At 42.4% G+C, this 20725-nt stretch overlaps 1 protein-coding gene across 1 annotated transcript in view; it reads left to right on the forward strand.

Annotated features, from left to right (window-relative positions):
• Nucleotides 1-20725, forward strand: part of AKNAD1 (AKNA domain containing 1) — a 106108-nt gene that overhangs the window by 20857 nt on the left and 64526 nt on the right. The window contains exons 7-11 of the mRNA XM_075184173.1: nucleotides 2259-2356; nucleotides 7257-7347; nucleotides 10021-10112; nucleotides 11919-12013; nucleotides 15220-15346. Coding sequence (XP_075040274.1) covers nucleotides 2259-2356; nucleotides 7257-7347; nucleotides 10021-10112; nucleotides 11919-12013; nucleotides 15220-15346 — 503 coding nt within the window. The remainder of the gene's footprint in view (nucleotides 1-2258; nucleotides 2357-7256; nucleotides 7348-10020; nucleotides 10113-11918; nucleotides 12014-15219; nucleotides 15347-20725) is intronic.

A 20725-nucleotide genomic window follows, 5' to 3' on the forward strand; every position in this document is an offset into this window, starting at 1 on the left:
GGTCCGATCCTCAGTTGGTGACACAGTTTTTCCATCTGTGTCCAATGACCCGTCAGTCTTTCTTGTGGTGGTTACAAGTGAGAAATCTAAGTCGGGGCCATCCCTTCTCTGTGTGTGACTATACCATAGTAACCATAGATGCCAGCCTCCATGGCTGGAGTGCAGTGACAGGGGCTTTGGACCCAGGAGGAGGCAATGTTCTCGATCTACGGGCATGCTTTAATGCTCTGGTAAAAGCTCGGTTCTTTCTGAGGATCAGACCCATTTGAGTCAAGTCTGACACCGCCACAGCGGTGGCATATCTCAACCACCAAGGGGGAATCCAGAAGTTCCCTAGCCATGAAGAAAGCGACCAGGATCATGTGATGGGCAGAACATCATGTCCCAGTATTCTCAGCAGTCTTATTCCAGGGGTGGATTATTGGGAAGCCGACTACTTAAGTCACCATGCCATTCATCCAGGGGAATGGTCCCTCCACCCAGAGGTGTTCACCCAGATTGTAGACAGGTGGGGGCAGCGGGAGGTCGACATGATGGTATCTCGGCTGAACCACAAAGTAGCCAGGTATTGTGCCAGGACCAATTATCCACAGGCATACCTAGTGGATTGCATGACAGTTCCCTGTAACTACCGGCTGATATATGTCTTTCCTCCGATTCCTATATTACCTCGTGTGCTAAAGAAGGTCAAGAGAGAGGGGGTGCTGGTCATTCTGCTGACACCTGACTGGCCGAGAAGATCCTGGTACGTCGATGTTCTCAGCATGGCTATAGAATTGCCCTGGAGACTTCCTCTCAGGGAAGATCCTCTGAGCCAGGGTCCATTCATTCATCGGGACTTAGTACGGCTGGCTTTGAGAGGCCCTGATTCTCTGCAGAAAAACTTCCTCTGACAGGGTTATTCAGACAATGGTTAAGGACAGGAAACCGGCATCTTCCAAGCAGTATCTTCGGGTCTGGAAGCTCTACATAGACATGTGTACAGTGAGGTGTGCCCACCTAGTCTCAAAGTCTCAAGACAGATAAAGGTCTGGTAGAAATATCATGCAATTGCAATCCAAATCACAAGAGGGAGCAAGATTCTATGGAAGCATTTAGTCCAGAAACAAACACAATACTCAAGCAAAGGCTTCAAAACAGGAAGTGCCTTTTCTAGGGCCAAACAGGAAATGAGATCCAAGATGGATTCTTCATGAGACAGTCCTAGCCATCTTGGATATGGGCCATTGTTAGGGCAAGTTCATAACAGAGATCCAAGATGGAATCTTTATGAGACAATCCTGGCCACCTTGAGTGAGGGCAATTCTAAGGGCAGGTTCATAACAAGCAAGTTCATAACAATCTGACTCGGTTCTTGTCTTTCCTTCAGGATGGCCTGGACAAGGGCTGCATTTGGCTTCTTTTAAGGTTCAGGTCTCGACTTTGACCTAAAAGGTTTCCTTTTCAGTCGCTATATCATCTGCTCAATGGGTCTCGGAGTTGGTGGGCCTGTTCTGCAGGTCACCTTTTCTTATTTTTCACGAGGACAGAGCTGTTTTATGCACCAAGGCCTCTTTTCAACCCAAGGTGGTGTACATATGTCATATCGACCAGGATTTTATTATACCAGCGTTGCCCTAGGACTTGAAGTCTGGATCTCAGGATTCGCTTCTTCTGTCGCATGTGGTTCAGGCTTTGCAGATATATGTGGATCGCACAGCATCCGTGCATAAAACTGATAGTCTCTTGGTGTTATACGATGCTCACAAGCCATGATAGGACACAGTTGCCAGATAGATTAAAACTACCATTCGTCAGACTTATCTCTCAGAGGGTTATCCAGTTCCAGAGGAGATTACGGCTCACTCCACCAGGTAGGTCAGCGCCTCCTGGGTGCCACAAAATGGAGCCTTGGTCGAGCAAGTGTGTTGAGCAGCTACCTGGTCTTCCGTCCACAAGTTCACCAGATTTTTTCTCTTCAACGTATTCGTCTACAAAAATGCTAGCTTTGGCCGAAGAGTTTTGCACGGAGGACGGTCTAAGCGTACCCACCCAGCTTTTGAACGTCCCCATTGTCAGCAGTGTCCCCCAAATGGCTATGCTAGAGTAAAGAGGATTTTTGTGATGTTTTATGCTGCAGTAAAACAAGAAAAATATAACTGCAAATTGAGTAGTATTCTTAATCCACTATGACATGCTCCATAAAAGATTATATAAAACAAAGATCCTGTGTTGAAATATAGTAACCAATAGTTATGTCTTTTATTAATGACCTGAAGAAAACTGAAGATGTTACAGACCTGATTATAAACAACATTGCTGACAAGGAACAAGCAACTCAAGAACAGGGGAGGGTCATCTTATTGCCATGCTCATGGTAAGCCCAGACTCGTGTTTTGGTGCACAAACTGTACTTATTTACTAGAATATGTTGTCCTTTTCAGATCAATCAAAGACATTCAAGCTTTTATAACATAAGTTGCCAAATCAAATTAAAAATATAAATAAGACTCCTGCAAGAGAGATATGTGGATGTCTCATGTGGATGTATACATTCACACTCTGCTGATAAGAATGTTATGTGTTAAAGGATGACTAAACCCAAACATTGACATTTTGCACACAGGAACCATTGAGATAAAATACATTGTTCAGTACAACACTGATATTCTACTGCAACTCTGTTAAAAAGTAAAGTATTACCTACCCTAGTCCCCAATCCACTACAGCCAACTGAATATCTTCCCACTTCTTCATTCAGGACATTGTCCTGATGGTTATCATGGAGGTCACAATGGAGTTACCATGACCACACTGCCCTTGTACAGGGCTGCAAGAGGAACTCAGGGCCCCGGTACAACAACTTCATGGGGCCCCCCTTATAGTTGAGAATTTTAAAAAAATTGGCGTCGCCGTGGTAGTGAGTGTGTTCATACAATTGGTGGGGTGGCTATGCATCATCGGGGTGTGGCTAGCCGGTGAAAAGCGATAGGCCACCCTCCTACAGAAAAAACTCTGCTTTGTTGTGTACACCTTTGGCACAAGAGTGCAGTGCTTACTCACTGGAGCGTGACATATGTCCCAGCACTCCTGACTTTCAGGACATCTAGCATCATACTGTAGTTTATAAAGAATGCAGTGTTTACATAAAGAGTTCACAGTCTTGGCCTGCCCCTTACATTACATTCCCACTAGAATCACAACATTTCACAGACTCTCTCCTACCTGTTCTTGTCACTTTCACCACCTGTGGCTGCAGGTTTCTTTAGTTGCGGCTTCTCTAGGTCCTGGAAAAAAATGGGTACATTTAGAAAATCAATAGCACCCACGATTAATAATTAGGCCTTTCTTCAGCCACAACATTAACATAATAGTATTCCCATTTAATAAATAAACCTATTTCCCTCCAAACAGCCCCAGCAATAAATTAATAGTATTTACATTTCATAAATATACCTATTTCCCGCAGCCATCACTGCCATTAAATAATTCATAGTCACATTTAATAAAGAGACATCATTCTCCCCAAACTCACCCCCACATTCAATAGCCCCCAAACCACCCCATCTTAAGTTAATAGTCTCCACTATTATATTACCCCACCATCACCCCACAAACAAAATAGCACAGAATAATTAGCTACCACCTACCTACTACATTTCCACAAGCCCCCTGTGCCATCACACACACACATTGTCACAAGCCCCCTGTGCCACCACACACACACACACATTACCACAAGCCTCCTGTGCCATCACACACACATTACTGTGCCTCTTCATCATCATCACCACGCTGTGTGCCCTTAAGCTCACACTGCACCTTTCATGCTGCTTTTCCCCCTTCACCTGGCCCCCATTCATCACACTGTGCCATGCTGCCCCCCCTTCATCACTCTGTGCCATCCTGTCCCCCCCTCTCCTTCACTGTTCCATTCTGCCCCCCCTTCATTACTGTACCATCCTTTCCCCAACTCCTTCATCACTGTGCCCTGCTGCTCCCCCCCCTTCATTAGACTGTGCCATCCTGACTCCCCCCTCTCCATCACTGTGCTATGCTGCTCCACCCTCTCCTTCATCACTGTGCCATCCTGCCCCCCCTCTCCTTCATCACTGTGTCATGCTGCTCCCCCCTCTCCTTTATCACTGTGCAATCCTGCCCCCCCTCTCCTTCATCACTGTGCCATGCTGCTCCCCCCTTCATTACACTGTGCCATCCTGCCTCCCCCTCTCCATCACTGTGCCATGCTGCTCCTCCCCCCCCCTCTCGTTCATCACATCGCCATCTTGCACCCCCCTCCCCTTCATCGCTCAGTGCCTTTGTTTTCCTCCCCTTGCCGCCGTTCCTTTACTTACCTTTGTATAGGCTTCTTTCATCTCTACTCTTCTCTCTTCTGTCTTCTTGCTTGCTCCTCTCTGCGCCGCTCCACACTGAATGTCGGGCGTGACGTGATGACGTCACGCCAGACATTCAGTGCAAAACGGAGCAGATAGGAGGGAAGAGGGACGCCGGCGCCGCAATCACGTGAGTATTTTTATTTATTTATTTATATTTCTGTTGCCTGCTCCTCCACCAACGATGGGGGTGGAGCCAACCCCCCTCACCCCGCAGGAAAAAAAAATGTTTTAAAAAACAGACAACAAAAAAAACAATTGTCAACAGTGAGGGACCGGGCCGGGCCACCTGGCATGCCCGGGCCCAGGTAATTAGTACCCCCCTTCTCGGCGGCCCTGTCCTTGTATTTCTGCACAGAAAGTCTGCCAGGCTGCCACACAAGCTCTGCTTAGAGAATCACACCCCTCTTGGCAATATACTGCAGAGGTGTAACGAGACCATGGTGGACATATTTAGTTAGGCATAAACACAGTTATTTCATGTATATTATTTAGCTCTGTAATACACAGCCTTTAATATATATTAATGTCACATTGTGGGTTTTCATACTTTTTAAGAACAGTTCTTGTCAGCACTGTAAATATGTATCCTGTATATATCAACTATTTGGGGAAAAATATGTAATATGTAATCTTAATCCTTTGTCAAGGGACCTCATTTCATGTGGTCCTACAGTCACTATGTCTATATATTAAATAACACTGAAATGAAGATAAAATCATCTTAATATTTACAGTAGACACATATAAACCTCTTCTACAGCCATATTGTACCATAGCAACAGTTGCAATTGATTTTGTACGGTTTCTAATATGTTTAAAAATAAGTTTTGGTAGGGTAGAAACAAATTTAAACCCTATTATATAAGTTACTGAATCATTGGTTGTCCTATACAGAAAAATGCACATAGATTACAGCAACTTGCCTATTTCTGTATGGAAATCCGCAGCACTAAAGATGTTTCTTCCTGCTTTAGGATGTCATGCAACGTTTTTGTTAGTTTACCTGTTTTTATGCAGTTGCAACTTGGGTTACCACAACAAAATTACATTGATTGAGGAATGAGCAAATATTTTTTCAATATAATAAGTAGACCATGCCAAACATGGGATAAAAATGAGGTATGCAATGTGAGGTGTGCAACAAATGCAATAACATGCTTTCTGATAAGCACAAATGTAAAGAAACATTCTTATTTTTGAGGATGAGGTACTTTAATAAATGTCAAGGGGTGAAAACTATAGATTTGAAGATAATTTTAGTATTTTCAAAAATACAAGTTGTGTGCCTGTGTTAATTCCTCTGCAAAAATAAAACCCATTCATCTTGACATACGCCGATCAGCCAAAACATTAAAACCAATTGTCTAATATTGTGTAGGTCTCCCTCGTACTGTCAGAACAGTTCTGACCCACTGATGCATGGACTCCACAAGAACTCTGACATATCCTGTGGTATCTGGCACCAAGACATTGGAAACAGATCCTTTAAGTCCTGTAAATTGCAAGATGAGGCCTCCATGACTCTGGCTTCTTTTTCCAGCACATACCACAGATGCTCTATTGGATTGAGATCTTAGGAATTTGAAGGCCAAGTCAACACCTTGAACTCTTTGTCATGTTCCTCAAACCATTCCTGCAGCGAACCGCTGTATGTTCTGACACCTTTCTACCATAGCTAATATGATCTTTTTCAGAAATTTGTGCTATAGTAACTTTTCTGTGGGATTGGACCAGACAGGCTAACCTTCGCTCCCCACATGCATCATTGAGCATTGGGTGCCCATGAACATGTCACCGGTGCTCCGGTTGTCTTTCCTTGGACCACCTTTGGTAGGTACTAACCACTGCATACTGGGAACACCCCATGAGACCTGGGGGTAAATGTATCAAAGTCCGTTTTTTTCATCTTGCGGGAGATCGGCGATTTTTCAGCTAAAATTTAAAGCGGTGATGGCTTGTAGAGGCAAACTTGCCTTTACATGCCATCGCCGCTTTAAATTTTAGCTGAAAAATCGCCCATCTCCCGCGATATGAAAAAAACGGACTTTGATACATTTACCCCCTGGTGTTTTGGAGATGCTCTGACCCAGTCGTCTAGCCATCACAATTTGGCCCTTGTCAAAGTCGCTCAGATCCCTACACTTGTCCGTATTTCCTGCTTCCAACACATCAACTTCAAGAACTCACTATTGTCTTTCTGCCTAATATACCCACCTCTTGACAGGTGCCATTGTATTGAGATAATCAATGTTATTCACTTCACCTGTCAGTGATTTTAATGTTGTGGCTGATCAGTGTATTTTGATGAAGTATTCTGGTTCTTGTAGTACTACAAGCACCAGCATGTCCAGACTGTTAATGGCAGACTGGGATTGCTGGGAACTGTAGTTCACCAATGTAAAATAGCATTTCCTCTATTATTAACCATTTATTACCCAACACACACCACCCAGGGGTGTGGGAAGAGCCCTAGTGCTGTCAGCATGAGTTGGGTACCCCTAGGAAGGGAGCCCACATTTTTGTGTGGACCCCAAATACCTGGGGAATTCAGCCTGGGGCTGTGGCAGGGGAAACCCTGCATGATGTGGGTTCCCCTGCTATAATGCCACCAGCCCTGGCTGGCAAAGCCTAGGGCTGGTTGTAGAAAAATCGGTGGGACCCCACGTTGTTTGTCCCCCTGATTTTCCTCTTAACAGCACTAGGGTTAAGATTTTTTTAAATGATTTATTTTTGACACTGTTTACTGCCAGCGGCTATACCTGCAGGAATTGCTAATTTAATGTCGGCATTGTGACTGTCGGCAATCACAATGTTGGTATTTTATCAGTGCCAGGCATATTGAAATACCAGCATTTACAGTCACAGCAAATTTATACGTAGGTCACTGAATAGTACAGCAGCATTAGAAGCACAGTCGTATCTGCAAGATTCTCCAGCGGTAATGGAAGGAACTGATATTTCACATCTCCAGGTAAATATAATTAAGTTTCAAATACATGAATAGCATTATACAAACTGAACACATCTTTTCATTGATCTTGCAAGAATGCATTTTTTTAAGTGTGCTCATATTGATTTGTTTGTTTTCCAATTCGAATGATTAGTTCATATGGAATAAGGGGTCATTCTGAATGTCTACTGACAAATCCTGACCATTAAGCTATTTTTGAATGGAAATTAATTGATGTCTATTTATAATTTATTTTCACAGTACATTACTATGCATGTTGAGCAAAAGACACATTAATCATACACAGCCATAGTGGATAATTATCATAACTACAGTCATGGCCAAAAGGTTTGAGAATGACACAAATATTGTTTTTCACAAAGTTTGCTGCTTCAGTGTTTTTAGACCTTTTTGTCAGATGTTGCTATGGTAGTAAAATTACAAGCATTTCATTAGAGTCAAAGGCTTTTATTGACAATTACATTAAGTTTGTGCAAAGAGTCAATATTTGCAGTGTTATCGCTTCTTTCTGAAGACCTCTGCAATTTGCCCTGGCATGCTGTCAATCAACTTCTGGGCCACATACTGACTGATGGCTGCCCATTCTTGCCTAATCAATGCTTGGAGTTTGTCAGAATTTGTGGGTTTTTGTTTGTCCACCCGCCTCTTGAGGATTGACCACAAGTTCTCAATGGGATTAAGGTCTGTGGAGTTCCCTGGCCATGGACCCAAAATTTCAATGTTTTGATCCCCTAGTCACTTAGTTATCACTTTTGCCTTATGGCAAGGTGCTTCATCATGCTGGAAAAGGCATTGTTCTTCACCAAAGTGTTCTTGGATGGTTGGGAGAAGTTGCTCTTGGAGGATGTTTTGGTACCATTCTTTATTCATGGCTGTGTTCTTAGGCAAAGTTGTGTGTGAGCCCACTTGGCTGAGAAGCAACCCCACACATGAATGGTCTCAGGATTCTTTATTGTTGGCATGACACAGAACTGATAGTAGCGCTCACCTTTCCTTCTCCAGACAAGCGTTTTTTTAGATGCCTCAAACAATCTGAAAGAGGATGCATCAGAGAAAATGACTTTACCCCAGTCCTCAACAGTCTAATCCCTGTACCTTTTGGAGAATATCAGTCTGTCCCTGATGTTCTTCGTGGAGATAAGTGGCTTCTTTGCTGGTCTTCTTGTCACAAGTCTATCCTCCAAAAGTCTTCCCCTCACTGTGCGTGCAGATGCACTGACACCTGCCTGCTGCCGTTCCTGAGCAAGCTCTGCACTGGTGGTGCCCCGATCCCGCAGCTGAATCAACTTTAGGAGACGGTCCTGGCACTTGTTGGTTGTTCTTTGGCACCTTGAAGCCTTCTTCTCAACTATTGAACCTCTCTCCTTGAAGTTCTTGATCATCCAATAAATGGTTGATATTGGTGCAATCTTAGTAGCAATATCTTTGCCTGTGAAGCACTTTTTGTGCAAAGCAATGATTACTGCACGTGTTTCCTTGCAGGTAACCATGGTTAACAGAGGAAGAACAATTATTTCAAGCACCACCCTCCTTTTAAAGCTTCCAGTCTGTTATTCTAACTCAATCAGCATGACAGAATGATCTCCAGCCCTGTCCTCGTTAACACTCTCACCTGTATTAAAGAGAGAATCACAGACCTGATGTCAGCTGGTCCTTTTGTGGCAGGGCTGAATTACAGTGCAAATGTTGTTTTTGGGATAAAGTCATTGTCATGGCAAAGAGGGACTTTGAAATTAATTGCAATTCATCTGATCAATCTTCATGACATTCTGAAGTATATGCAAATTGCCATCATAAAAACTCAAGCAGCAGGCATTGTGAAAAATAATATTTATGTCATTCTCAAAATTTTCGCCATGACATCGTAGGACTTGACTTTTAAACAAGATATGTTACATATTTGCTATTTTGAAAATACAATATATTTTGTTTGGCCCATCATTCTGCTGTAAGTAAAACTAAGGTGCAGTACAAACAATTCATATTCCTCTGTTATATGCTCTAGTTAGGTTATTACAGTTACAGGGTCTATTATGCTTGGGAGTTGGGCTTTCCTGCATAGGATTTTTTCATAATATCACCATGCCTAAAAAATACTTAATTATGACACTGCCCCTAACATTGCCCCCAGCATTGCTAGATGTGATTCTCAATGTGATTATAGGAGGATATGCTTGATAATAATATGCTTCATAATAATGTTACTCAACAATTACCAGAAATTATTTATTTTTCTGTATGGTTAATGGGTCACTGGACAAGAGGTCTGATATCTCCTATCTGTACTTGCTAATGGCAATCAAGTATTTTTCAATTTTCTTCTTGGGGTTTTGCTTTTTTATGTGTATGGGGAAAAATGTATTTTAAATGAGCAGGGTGTCCCTTATAGTGTAATGACCCTTGTAATCCAGCTGTCCATTGTAATGGAAAATAGAAATGTGCACACATGAAACCCACTTGAAAGCATGTTGATGTAAACCATTTTTGTGTGTAGGTGTAGTTGTCTACAGCACAACCAATTATAGGTTTACACAGCGTTTTCTCTATATATTTTTTTTACAACATACTGATAATTGAAATGGACACAATTAGCCAGCATTTTCTACAATATCATGCTTAATCTGTATATTGTTGTATAATAAAATGTTTAATTCCACATTTTTATGGTATTAGCAGTCTTATCTGAGTCCTGATACTTGTGCTGGCATCAAAGAGACCGCAACACAGTCTGAAGCAGGACTCAATGATCAGAACATTAAAAATAGGTAAGCAGCATTAGTATTTACTTTAACTATTTTTTATGTAGCTGATCAAGGACGTACTCTCACTTTTCTTCCAATACATTTTTGGTTGTGATTGGGTTTCTATAAATTGATGTAATAGCTTCAACTATCTAGCAGCAACTGCTTCAAATAATAGAATTTATTAATATGGAAATTAAATATGTACTTTAAATGACATGTCATGTTTCTATTAATAGAGCAAAAAGAAATTGCCTTTTCTGTAGTGCTTACTATAAACAGTTACAAATACTATTATACACTATTATGCTAGTATACTAACTTTTGGAACTAAAGAGTCCCTTAATAATATATTCAGTTATCCAGATACAGATCTATGAAGGACAGCTGGGGAGAATGTATTTTGATCATTTTTCAGATTGGTACAGATGAGAACCAACTATGTGTAGTTTGTGACATCTGATATTAGTGACACCGGAAAGGAATTGGAAATGTATTTTGGTTTACACGGAAACAACTTATTTAAGTATTGCCTTGTTATACAGTGATGTAAAAGTATATGGATTTGAAAATAAAACACCATCCACTATTTTTATTTTGGCAACATATAGAAAAATATGAGAGTGCATCCAACAAACTCTGCTACTAAAGGCACAACAGGGAATATAATCATTTTATGAAACATTTTGTTCTATCTCTACAATGAGTCCACAAAGGAGTGGTACCCTCCGTGCCACACTACACAGATGTACGGTAATCTACTGTATTAAACAACCTGCAAATGGGAATTGATTATTTTTCATTGCTTTGTTGCAGGTAGGGAGAGAGGTGCAAACTATTCTGTTACCAGTGTTAGATGCTAAAACTGCTGTTCGTTGACACGTGTCAGTATATAAACAATACCAACAATTTACTTGTGTGCGTGTAACGACTCCTTCTTCCTACAAGGAAGGAGTAGAAATTATGATGCTTATGCAAGGCCATGTCGATCATGATGGAGGTGGTTCTCAAGCTTAGGCAGTACTTTGCTTGAGAATAGCAGCTGGTGTGGGAGAGGCAGAGTAAAAATGGTGGGTTTTTAATTTTTCTGTATAATGGACTCAGGAGATGGGTTGACAAAAAGAACCAACCACAAAATGTTTTTAACTGGTGTGGGAAAGGTTTATTAAAATATTACCTAGTCAGAATAAACAGAACATTTGCAATTGCTTTAATGTCTCTACTTTACACCTTGATAGTGTTTCATGTGCTTCCCCCATTCATTTATAAACTTAAACAAATATTTATAGAAGATCAGGGCTAGATAATTTCTGAGAGGTGTATCAACTAGATGTAGATAAACTGGGGATCCATGTGTGCTCTTCATTATGTAACATATGCTTTATCCTGACAGACTAAATAGATAGGATGGGTATACCAGCATGTGTTTAATCTGCTACCTATAAGGGCCCATTAGTGCCTTGTATCCTTTTTATATAAATTGCTACTAGAATATTCCCTCTTTTGGACCCAAATCCCTGTCTCTATACTTCCAGATCTCTAGATGTATATGGATAAACTCCTCTATTGGTTCCCAAAAGTATCTGTGGCTTTAATTAGAGAAAATGACTAAATTAATAAAAAAAAGAAAACAAAAAATACACAAAACTCTACTACTCTTTTATGTCTGTGAGAAAAAGGCTCCATATGGCAGAATTACCCTAAAAGCTGCTGAAAAGAAACATTATATTTAAGAGGATTTCATTTTAGAATAAATGGAAAGGAAATGGAATTTTCTCCTCTTTTGCATAATATGGAATTATCGAGGTATCTACAAATGCTGTTTTGCAGTTCAAACCAGCTGGTCGAAAAAGACGCTTCTGTGATATCCAAAGACTCTGCTCCTCATGTACAGAATCATCATTCCTCTAATGAAAATGGGCAAAGTAAGGCGATAAAATAGTATTCGTTTAAAAATCTCTAACTTTGTGATTTTTTTTATAAATATAATTTTTTAAAAAATGTTTTAAATTTAAAAAGTATAAATGTATAAATTCAAAATCATTCAAAAGTATCACAGTGAAACAAAGTGCATTACAAATGGCACACTGTTAGTGGATATAGAGGCTGCACTTGCCATGTAATCATTAACACTGGTAAGAATACATTTATTTTGCATTTGGAATACTCACATTTAAGAACCAATACTGATACATGCAAGAGATAATAGTATGATTTTGGTTAATTCCCAAATTAAATGTAATTGTAAGTTACTAAGAAATGTTATAAACATACAGGTAAACTTCCGGGCCTTGTCAGAACTGAATATGTCTGAGACAAAGCTGTGATCATAGTGGAAGATGTTTTTCCTAAGGTTACCAGACAGGAGTTCTCTTGTACCCTGCCGGTACAAGTTGCCAGTATAAGTTGCATTTGTTAATGTATCTGGAGATGTAAAATTTATTAAACTAATAGAAAGCAACAGAAGAGAGCCAAATAGTTGGCAAATACTAAAAAACATGAATGGTTCCTCAACTCTCTAGTTCTTTTAAATTAATAGGGTCTACTTATTAAAGTGCGATCAGCTATTAAAACAGAGAAAACAGCAGATTTCTTCGTAAAACGGCCATCTCACAATTTATGAAATCAAAGATTTCTCCTGCCACATTCTATTTAACGTTTCTTAACACAGTCCCCATAGATTAATATGAGGACTGCGAAATTTTGCAATTCCTTAAGCTATGAAAAGCTCGGCTTTTCTCAGCAAGGTAACACCAGGATGGCGTTACCTGTCATTTTCTATGGGATCCATCTGAAGTCTCTCCAGCTTTGCTGGATCCCTTACCCATAAAAGTGCTATGCACATGTGCATAGTGATTCCTTGCCGGTAAATAATGAAAAGAGTTTGCGCTGGAGGGGGGACTTCGCCAGGGCATTTAGAGTAGTCCTGGCATGTTGAATAACAGCAGTGTTTCATTATGCATCGTTGCAATATGCTAGATACATAAGGTTTGTCACTGCACTATTTTAATACGCAGACCTCATAGTCTGTAACTCATGGGGATTTCTAAGTGTAATTCTCCCTGCCTTCCCTTCATTTCCTCCAGCCACATCTTCCCCAGATTCTCCAGCCCCCACCCCATTTTCTGTAGCCTCCTCTCCCCACCCCCACATTTTTTGTAGCCTCCTCTACTCCCCTCCATTTTCTGTAGCTTCCTCTACCCCACCATTCATTTTATATTGGATCCTCTCCTCCCCCTATTTTCTGTAGCATCTTCTACCCCCCTTTTCTGTAACATTCTCTCCCTTCCTCCCCCCCTGTTTTCTGTAGCATTCTCCCTCTCCTCTCCCCCCGTTTTCTGTAGCAATCATCCCCCCTGGTTTTCTGTAGCATTCTCTCCTCAACCCACCCTGTTTTCTGTAGCATTCACTCTCTCCTCTCCCCACCCCCACGATTTTTGATGCAGGTCTGCTGGAAAACTATATTGCGGGCGGGTGAACCACCCTGGACGATTGCACCGCCCACATTATTTAAATAATAATGTCTCATTCTGAGACATTATTGATGTCTTCTCGGCTACAGTACCGCCCCCCCAGAGGCCGGCGCACTAGGCAGCTGCCTAAAGGTGCCACTGCCCTGGCAGGAGAGCTGTCAGCAAAATACAACCTACCGTTATATTATGACATTAAACACTAACAGCATGCAACAAGTTCTTATAAAATGTTTTTTTTTAACGCTCCTCTACATCTACCCGAAAGCAGTGAGGAATACATAGGGAGTACAGAGAATGTGACGTACACAAGACGATTGTTCTCTGAAAAATCGTGATATTGATAATATCTTAATTTCTCTGAGTGTATAAAGACTTTTACATAAAAAGAGGAAGAAAGCAGAACAATAGGAGATCTGTGACACTAAGCTGTGATAGCTCGGGTTAAAACTGATCAGACTCCTCCCACTTTATTGGCCAATGCACATAAAATGAAAGTTGGTTCAATCAAATAACATTGACATAATCTGCAAATGTATATTTTAATGTTCATATATATTTAAAGAACTTTTATGTTCTACATTGGACTTCATTTACGAAGTGCACTGGTTGCACTGGATGCATGGTGCAAAATTCCTTGCTTTTGCATACCGTCCAGAATTTGTGGGACATCCCGATTCGCAGACCGTAAATGGGTGAGTGGAGTTTTGCCCATTTTAACTACTTATGGACAGAGTTTGGGCAGAACATGGCAGGCTTTCTGGATTATAAATGTTGGGATCTATGGTTTTGCATCAGTACACCCAGATGGTCCGCCCAATAAACATCAAGATGCACACCTACCCTTTGTTTTCAGGAGACACTTCTTCAAACAAAAGATGCAAATCCGACCACCTACAACTTTAGAACCATCCCTTTTATTATGCCATGTGTTAGTATTTATGCTAAAACACTGCTCCGTTTAGCCTAATTTATTGCTTACAAGTACGACGATACTGAGGGCGCATAAGAATTGACATTATTATATGTGGAATTTTTGTCAGTTTGAAGCTTTGCTTTACATTTGACAAAGTTTGCCTAGAAATGCACTTCATCACCAAAGTGTAACTAGAAGGTGAGAAATGCATTCTATTGAAAGAATAGGATGAGACCCAGTATCCACCAGCTCAAAGCTGATGCAAAAATCAAGTCTTTTTGTGTTGTAGAAATGGCTGTGTCCCCCTCTGCAGAGCAAGAATTGCACCTTAAATATGTGTCCACTGCACTGTCATCTTATTTCAATCATTTTGCTCTGCAGCATACCATATTTTGCAGGTAATGCCCTTGCTCTGCCCAATTATGCTACTCTGCAATCTCCACCTTGCTCCACCAACCAATGCTCTTTGGTGGAAATGTCGGCGTCTTTGCAAAAGTCAAGGCACAACAAAGAGATTTTTATGCTGTGCAGGATTTTTATCCTGAGGCGGGGTTTGGTCCTTATTCAACCATTTTGCCAAAGACAAACCTATATCTATAGACCAAAAGATAAGAAATCCCTATAAGCTTTAAATTTGCTAGCAGGTTTGGTAACAGTGTAAAAAGTGAGCCTTATAAAACAGTCCTCAAAATATTTCCCAGCATGTGTTTTAATGTTGAATGTAAAAAACTGTTTGACATTTCAGATCATCTTTCCCAGTTGGAGTCTTCTGCAGACTGGCATTTGGCTGAGAAGTCATTTCATGTTGAGGAAAAACAAATTACAGACAAATTAAAGAAAGATGTTGAACAATACCCATTGTCCTCCAACAGGTATTACTCCTATATTACCTATCATCATATTCAGTGTTTTACAGTATGGACAAGGAATAGAGTGGTTCCCTAGTATGTGATGTGGTCTTCCTACTATGCTGATGATTGATAACTCTGAGGTTTCATTGGAAAGCACAACTCAAATATAACCTATTAAATATTATCTATCCTATACAATGTACACTGTTATAAGATTTCTATATGTGTTTTGTACAACTATCTGAAACAGAGATTCCATTATTTTTGCATGTTGAAGGTCTATGTTGAAGTCACCCAGATTAATGCATAATTTGGTGACCCCAAATAACTAAAAGTCTCTAACAACTCTGCACCATGAGGCCTAAGAACCAAACATCCTACATGAAGATTCATGTTTTCTGCACTTTTCTCTCTTAGCTGCTTTAGTCATCAAATTTATTCTATATTCTCATTTCTGCTTTATTCTTAAAAGTGAACACTTTTGAACGTCATTTGTATACTGAACATGTTTGGCATTCATTTGCTTGGATACTGTGCACACAGACCTCTTCCATCTATGAGTTCGATGTACAGTGATTATGAAATACTAGTACCACTGGACTTTCTCTGTATTACAGTATTCCATCCTGCAGGGCTATATAGAGCTTAGTCTCTGATGGATGAAGGCAATTTAATTAATTGAATGTTGAGCGCCCAAATTGTTTTATTGCAAACAAGAACATTAGATGTTATTCTCCCTCAATCAACATAGGACAGGAAGCAATAGTGAAGGAGTGAGGGTCGCTTTATCCTTCTGAGCAGGGTCACTCTATTGGGAGTTATGTTTTCCCCTTGTGGTGTCTTAGTTGTGTGTTTTCTACACAACAGCTCCCAAGTATTGAAGTATTGCAAGTTGGAAAGGAACTACTCAACAACTGCTGTCACGGGCACTAGGAGTTGCTTACCCGAGTTTCACCAGATGGAACTCTGCTAGAGAGGCGGGATTATGGCACGCATCTCAAAGCAGGCAGGTGAATGATTGGAGCGACACAACAGCAGGAGAGTAGAGATAGTCTGGGGAAGTCAGCGACTTGCAGCTATGGTTAGAGGAAAGTCAGCGACTTGGAGCAGTAAACTGGAGGCTGAAGATAATGTAGACACGAGGAGTGGACGTGGATAGGTGATGGTAGGTAGAGGAGGAGTCAGTGGTCTGCGTACAGCAAGTTGTACCACTGCAGTGATGGGAAGAATAGTACTGGTGCAGGTAGGTAGCAGGGTAGTCGGTGGTCTGCGTTCAGCAAGTTGTACCACCGTTTATGGTGAGGAGTCTGGTCCAGGTGTAGGTAGGTAATAGGAGAGTCAGTGGTCTGCGTATAGCAAGTTGTACCACCGCTGTGATAGGAGGACTTGTCCAGGTGCGGGTAGGTAGCAGGGAAGTCAGTGGTCTGCGTGCAGCAAGTTGTACCACTGCTGTGAGAAGGAATGAGGACTTGTCCAGGTGCAGGAGAGTGAAGTTGAAAGGCAAACTGTGGCTGTATGGAAACAGCGCGAGTAGAGCAATGTCTTGTGAGGCAGAGATGGAAGGCACAATGAATAGTCTGTATGGAGTAGATGCCTTGCAGTGAGGAGAAGCTGGTCACAACAGATATGCACAATAACGCTAAGTAGTAGCGTGAGGAGATATCGTAGCTTGAGTGAAAGCTTGTCCTAAATGAAGCAATGCAGAACACAGTCTATATGGGTACTTGTACCCTGTGCAGCAAACAACAATGGATACAACTGGTATGCGAGCAATAGGCAATAGTCAGTAGAGCATACCCAGTTGTGTAGATCCGGAATCAGCTGAGAAGTGAAGCGTTGTAGCGGTATGGGAACCGCCGCTGAGTTGAGCAGGGAGCAGCGTGGAAGCTGAAGCACGAGTAGAGCTGGAAGCAGTTTGGAAACTGCACACAGGAGTAGAGCTGGAAGCAGCTTGGAAACTGCACACAGGAGTAGAGCTGGAAGCAGCTTGGAAACTGCACACAGGAGTAGAGCTGGAAGCAGCTTGGAAACTGCACACAGGAGTAGAGCTGGAAGCAGCTTGGAAACTGCACACAGGAGTAGAGCTGGAAGCAGTTTGGAAACTGCACACACCTATAGAAGTTCACTGGGAGTGAGACTTCAAGATCAGGCCACTACCTAAGGCTGCAGGTGCCTTAAGTAGGGAGGGGTGATTGATCCATCAATCACATTAGTGGTCAGGTGTAGTTGTTAAAGGGACCTGCGCATGCCCAGTGCGACAGGATGGCGGACGGCCGCGGTTCCACACAGGTGTGAGCGGGAAAGATGGAGAACCACGTACCAGAGTGGAGGCACTCACACTCCGGTGAGTGACAGTACCTTCCCTTTTAAAGGTGGGCACAGAACACTTGGAACCGGGTTTGCCCGGAAATTTTTGGTAGAATTTTTTAAGCAAAGCTGGAGCGTTGAGGTCCTCAGTGCGAATCCAGGAGCGTTCTTCTGGACCGAAGCCCTTCCAATGAACGAGGAATCGGAGAGTTCCTCGCGAAATTTTAGCATCCAGGATCTGAGAGATCTCGAACTCCTCTTCTTGATGAATCTGCACTGATTTAGGTACAGAAGGAGGAGCAGAAAAACGATTGATAACAAGAGGTTTGAGCAGAGAGACATGGAAGGCATTGGAGATCCGGAGGTTCTTTGGTAATAGTAGCTTGAAGCATACTGGATTTATGACTTGAGTGATCTTGTATGGTCTGATGAAGCGTGGTCAAACTTCATGGACGGAACCTTCAAGCGGATATTTTTTGCAGAAAGCCATACACGGTCTCCAAGCTTGAGTGGTGGAATGGCTTGCCTCTTTTTATCTGCAAAGAATTTGTATCTGGCTGATGCTTTCCTCAGGGATTATCTCACCTGAGTCCAGATGGTTTTAAAGTTTTGACAAAGTCTCTCCACCGCAGGGACTTGGGTGGGAGGGAAGGCAGGAAACTCTGGGAGAGATGGATGGTCACCGTAAACCACGAAAAAAGGAGTTTTTGTTGAAGACTCATGGTACATGTTATTGTGGGCAAACTCAGCCCACGGGAGTAAATCTACCCAATTATCTTGATTGGCTGAGGAAAAGATTCTTATGAAGGTCTCGAGATCTTGATTGACCCTTTCGGTCTGGCCGTTTGATTGGGGATGTTAAGACGATGATAGAGAGAGTCGGATACCCAAGTTCTTACAAAGGGCACGCCAGAATCTGGAGACGAACTGCACTCCTCTATCGGACACAATCTCGGACGGACAGCCATGAATTCGAAAAATCTCTTTAATAAAATGGTCAGCCAAGGTAGAAGAAGATGGTAATCCGGTGAGAGGGACGAAGTGAACCATCTTGGAGAATCTATCCACCACTACCCAGATGGTATTACATCTCTTGCTAAGAGGAAGTTCGGTGACAAAGTCCATACTTATGTGGGTCCAAGGTTTGGTAGGGATAGGTAGTGGTTGGAGCAATCCCACTGGTGTTCTGCGGGAAGACTTAAATTGAGAGCAGATCTCACAAGCGGCCACAAAATCTCTGACATCCTTTCTGATAGAAGGCCACCAATAACTCCGGGAAAGGATCTCAAAAGTCTTTCGTTCACCAGAATGTCCAAAGAAGCGTGAAGAATGGTACCATGACAATATTTTCTTGCGTAGAGATGGCGGAACAAGAGTTCTCCCAAACGGTAGCACATTGGTGGACGAAGTGACCAAAGTCATACATTTGGGATCCAGTATAGGATGATCGGAAGAATCCAAGATGTCAGAAGGAGGAGCAAATGCCCGGGATAAAGCATCTGCTTTCCTGTTCTTTGCAGCAGGTTTGAACGTTATAATGAGTTCGAAGCGAGAAAAGAAAAGTGACCACCTCGCCTGTCGAGGGTTTAGACATTGGGCTGTTTGTAAATAGAGGAGATTTTTGTGGTCGGTGAAGATGGTTATCGGATAATGAGCCCCCTCCAGTAGATATCTCCACTCCTCCAATGCGACTTTTATTGCCAACAGTTCTTTGTCACCGATGGTGTAGTTCTTTTCCGCGGGTAGAAGACCCCGGGAGTAGAAGGCACAAGGATGGAATTTCTGTTGCTCAGATCTTTGGGAGAGAATAGCTCCTAGTCCGACATTGGAGGCGTCCACCTCGAGAAAGAAGGGAAGGTTTACGTCAGGCTGCCGAAGAACAGGGGCGGTAGAAAATGCTTCTTTAAGGCTTTGGAAAGCGTGAAGGGCCTCGGAGGACCAGTGTTTAGTATTGGCGCCCTTCTTGGTCAGGGCCACAATAGGAGAAACAATAGATGAGAAGTTCAGGATAAAACGTCTGTAATAATTCGCAAACCCCAGGAAGCGTTGTATAGCCCTGAGGGTAGTTGGCTGGGGCCAAAGTAGAACGGCATTAACTTTGTCTGGGTCCATCTCCAGACCTACTCCGGACACGATGTATCCCAAGAATGGAATTTGGGATAATTCGAAGGAGCATTTTTCTAATTTGCAGAATAGGAGGTTCTTCCGCAGTCTGGAGAGAACTTCTGCCACATGTTGATGGTGGGAGACAAGATCTTGAGAGAAGATTAAAATGTCGTCCAGATAGACTACAACGCACACGTATAATAGGTCCCGGAAGATCTTGTTCACGAATCCTTGGAAGACAGCTTGGGCATTACACAGTCCAAAGGGCATAACTAGGTATTCGTAATGCCCATCCCTGGTGTTGAATGCTGTCTTCCATTCGTCGCCTGACTTGATCCGGATTAGGTTGTAAGCGCCACGGAGATCAAGTTTGGTAAAAATCCGAGCACCTTTTATAGGATCAAAGAGTTCGGTGATAAGAGGAATCGGGTACCGATTTTTTACGGTTATGGCCTGATCTTACTGTCACGGGCACTAGGAGTTGCTTACCCGAGTTTCACCAGATGGAACTCTGCTAGAGAGGCGGGGTTATGGCATGCACCTCAAAGCAGGCAGGTGAATGATTGGAGCGACACAACAGCAGGAGAGTAGAGATAGTCTGAGGAAGTCAGCGACTTGCAGCTATGGTTAGAGGAAAGTCAGCGACTTGGAGCAGTAAACTGGAGGCTGAAGATAATGTAGACACGAGGAGTGGACGTGGATAGGTGATGGTAGGTAGAGGAGGAGTCAGTGGTCTGCGTACAGCAAGTTGTACCACTGCAGTGATGGGAAGAATAGTACTGGTGCAGGTAGGTAGCAGGGTAGTCGGTGGTCTGCGTTCAGCAAGTTGTACCACCGCTATGGTGAGGAGTCTGGTCCAGGTGTAGGTAGGTAATAGGAGAGTCAGTGGTCTGCGTATAGCAAGTTGTACCACCGCTGTGATAGGAGGACTTGTCCAGGTGCGGGTAGGTAGCAGGGAAGTCAGTGGTCTGCGTGCAGCAAGTTGTA

This window comes from Mixophyes fleayi, chromosome 8 (assembly GCF_038048845.1).
Source record: "Mixophyes fleayi isolate aMixFle1 chromosome 8, aMixFle1.hap1, whole genome shotgun sequence".
NCBI classification, from domain to species: domain Eukaryota; kingdom Metazoa; phylum Chordata; class Amphibia; order Anura; family Limnodynastidae; genus Mixophyes; species Mixophyes fleayi.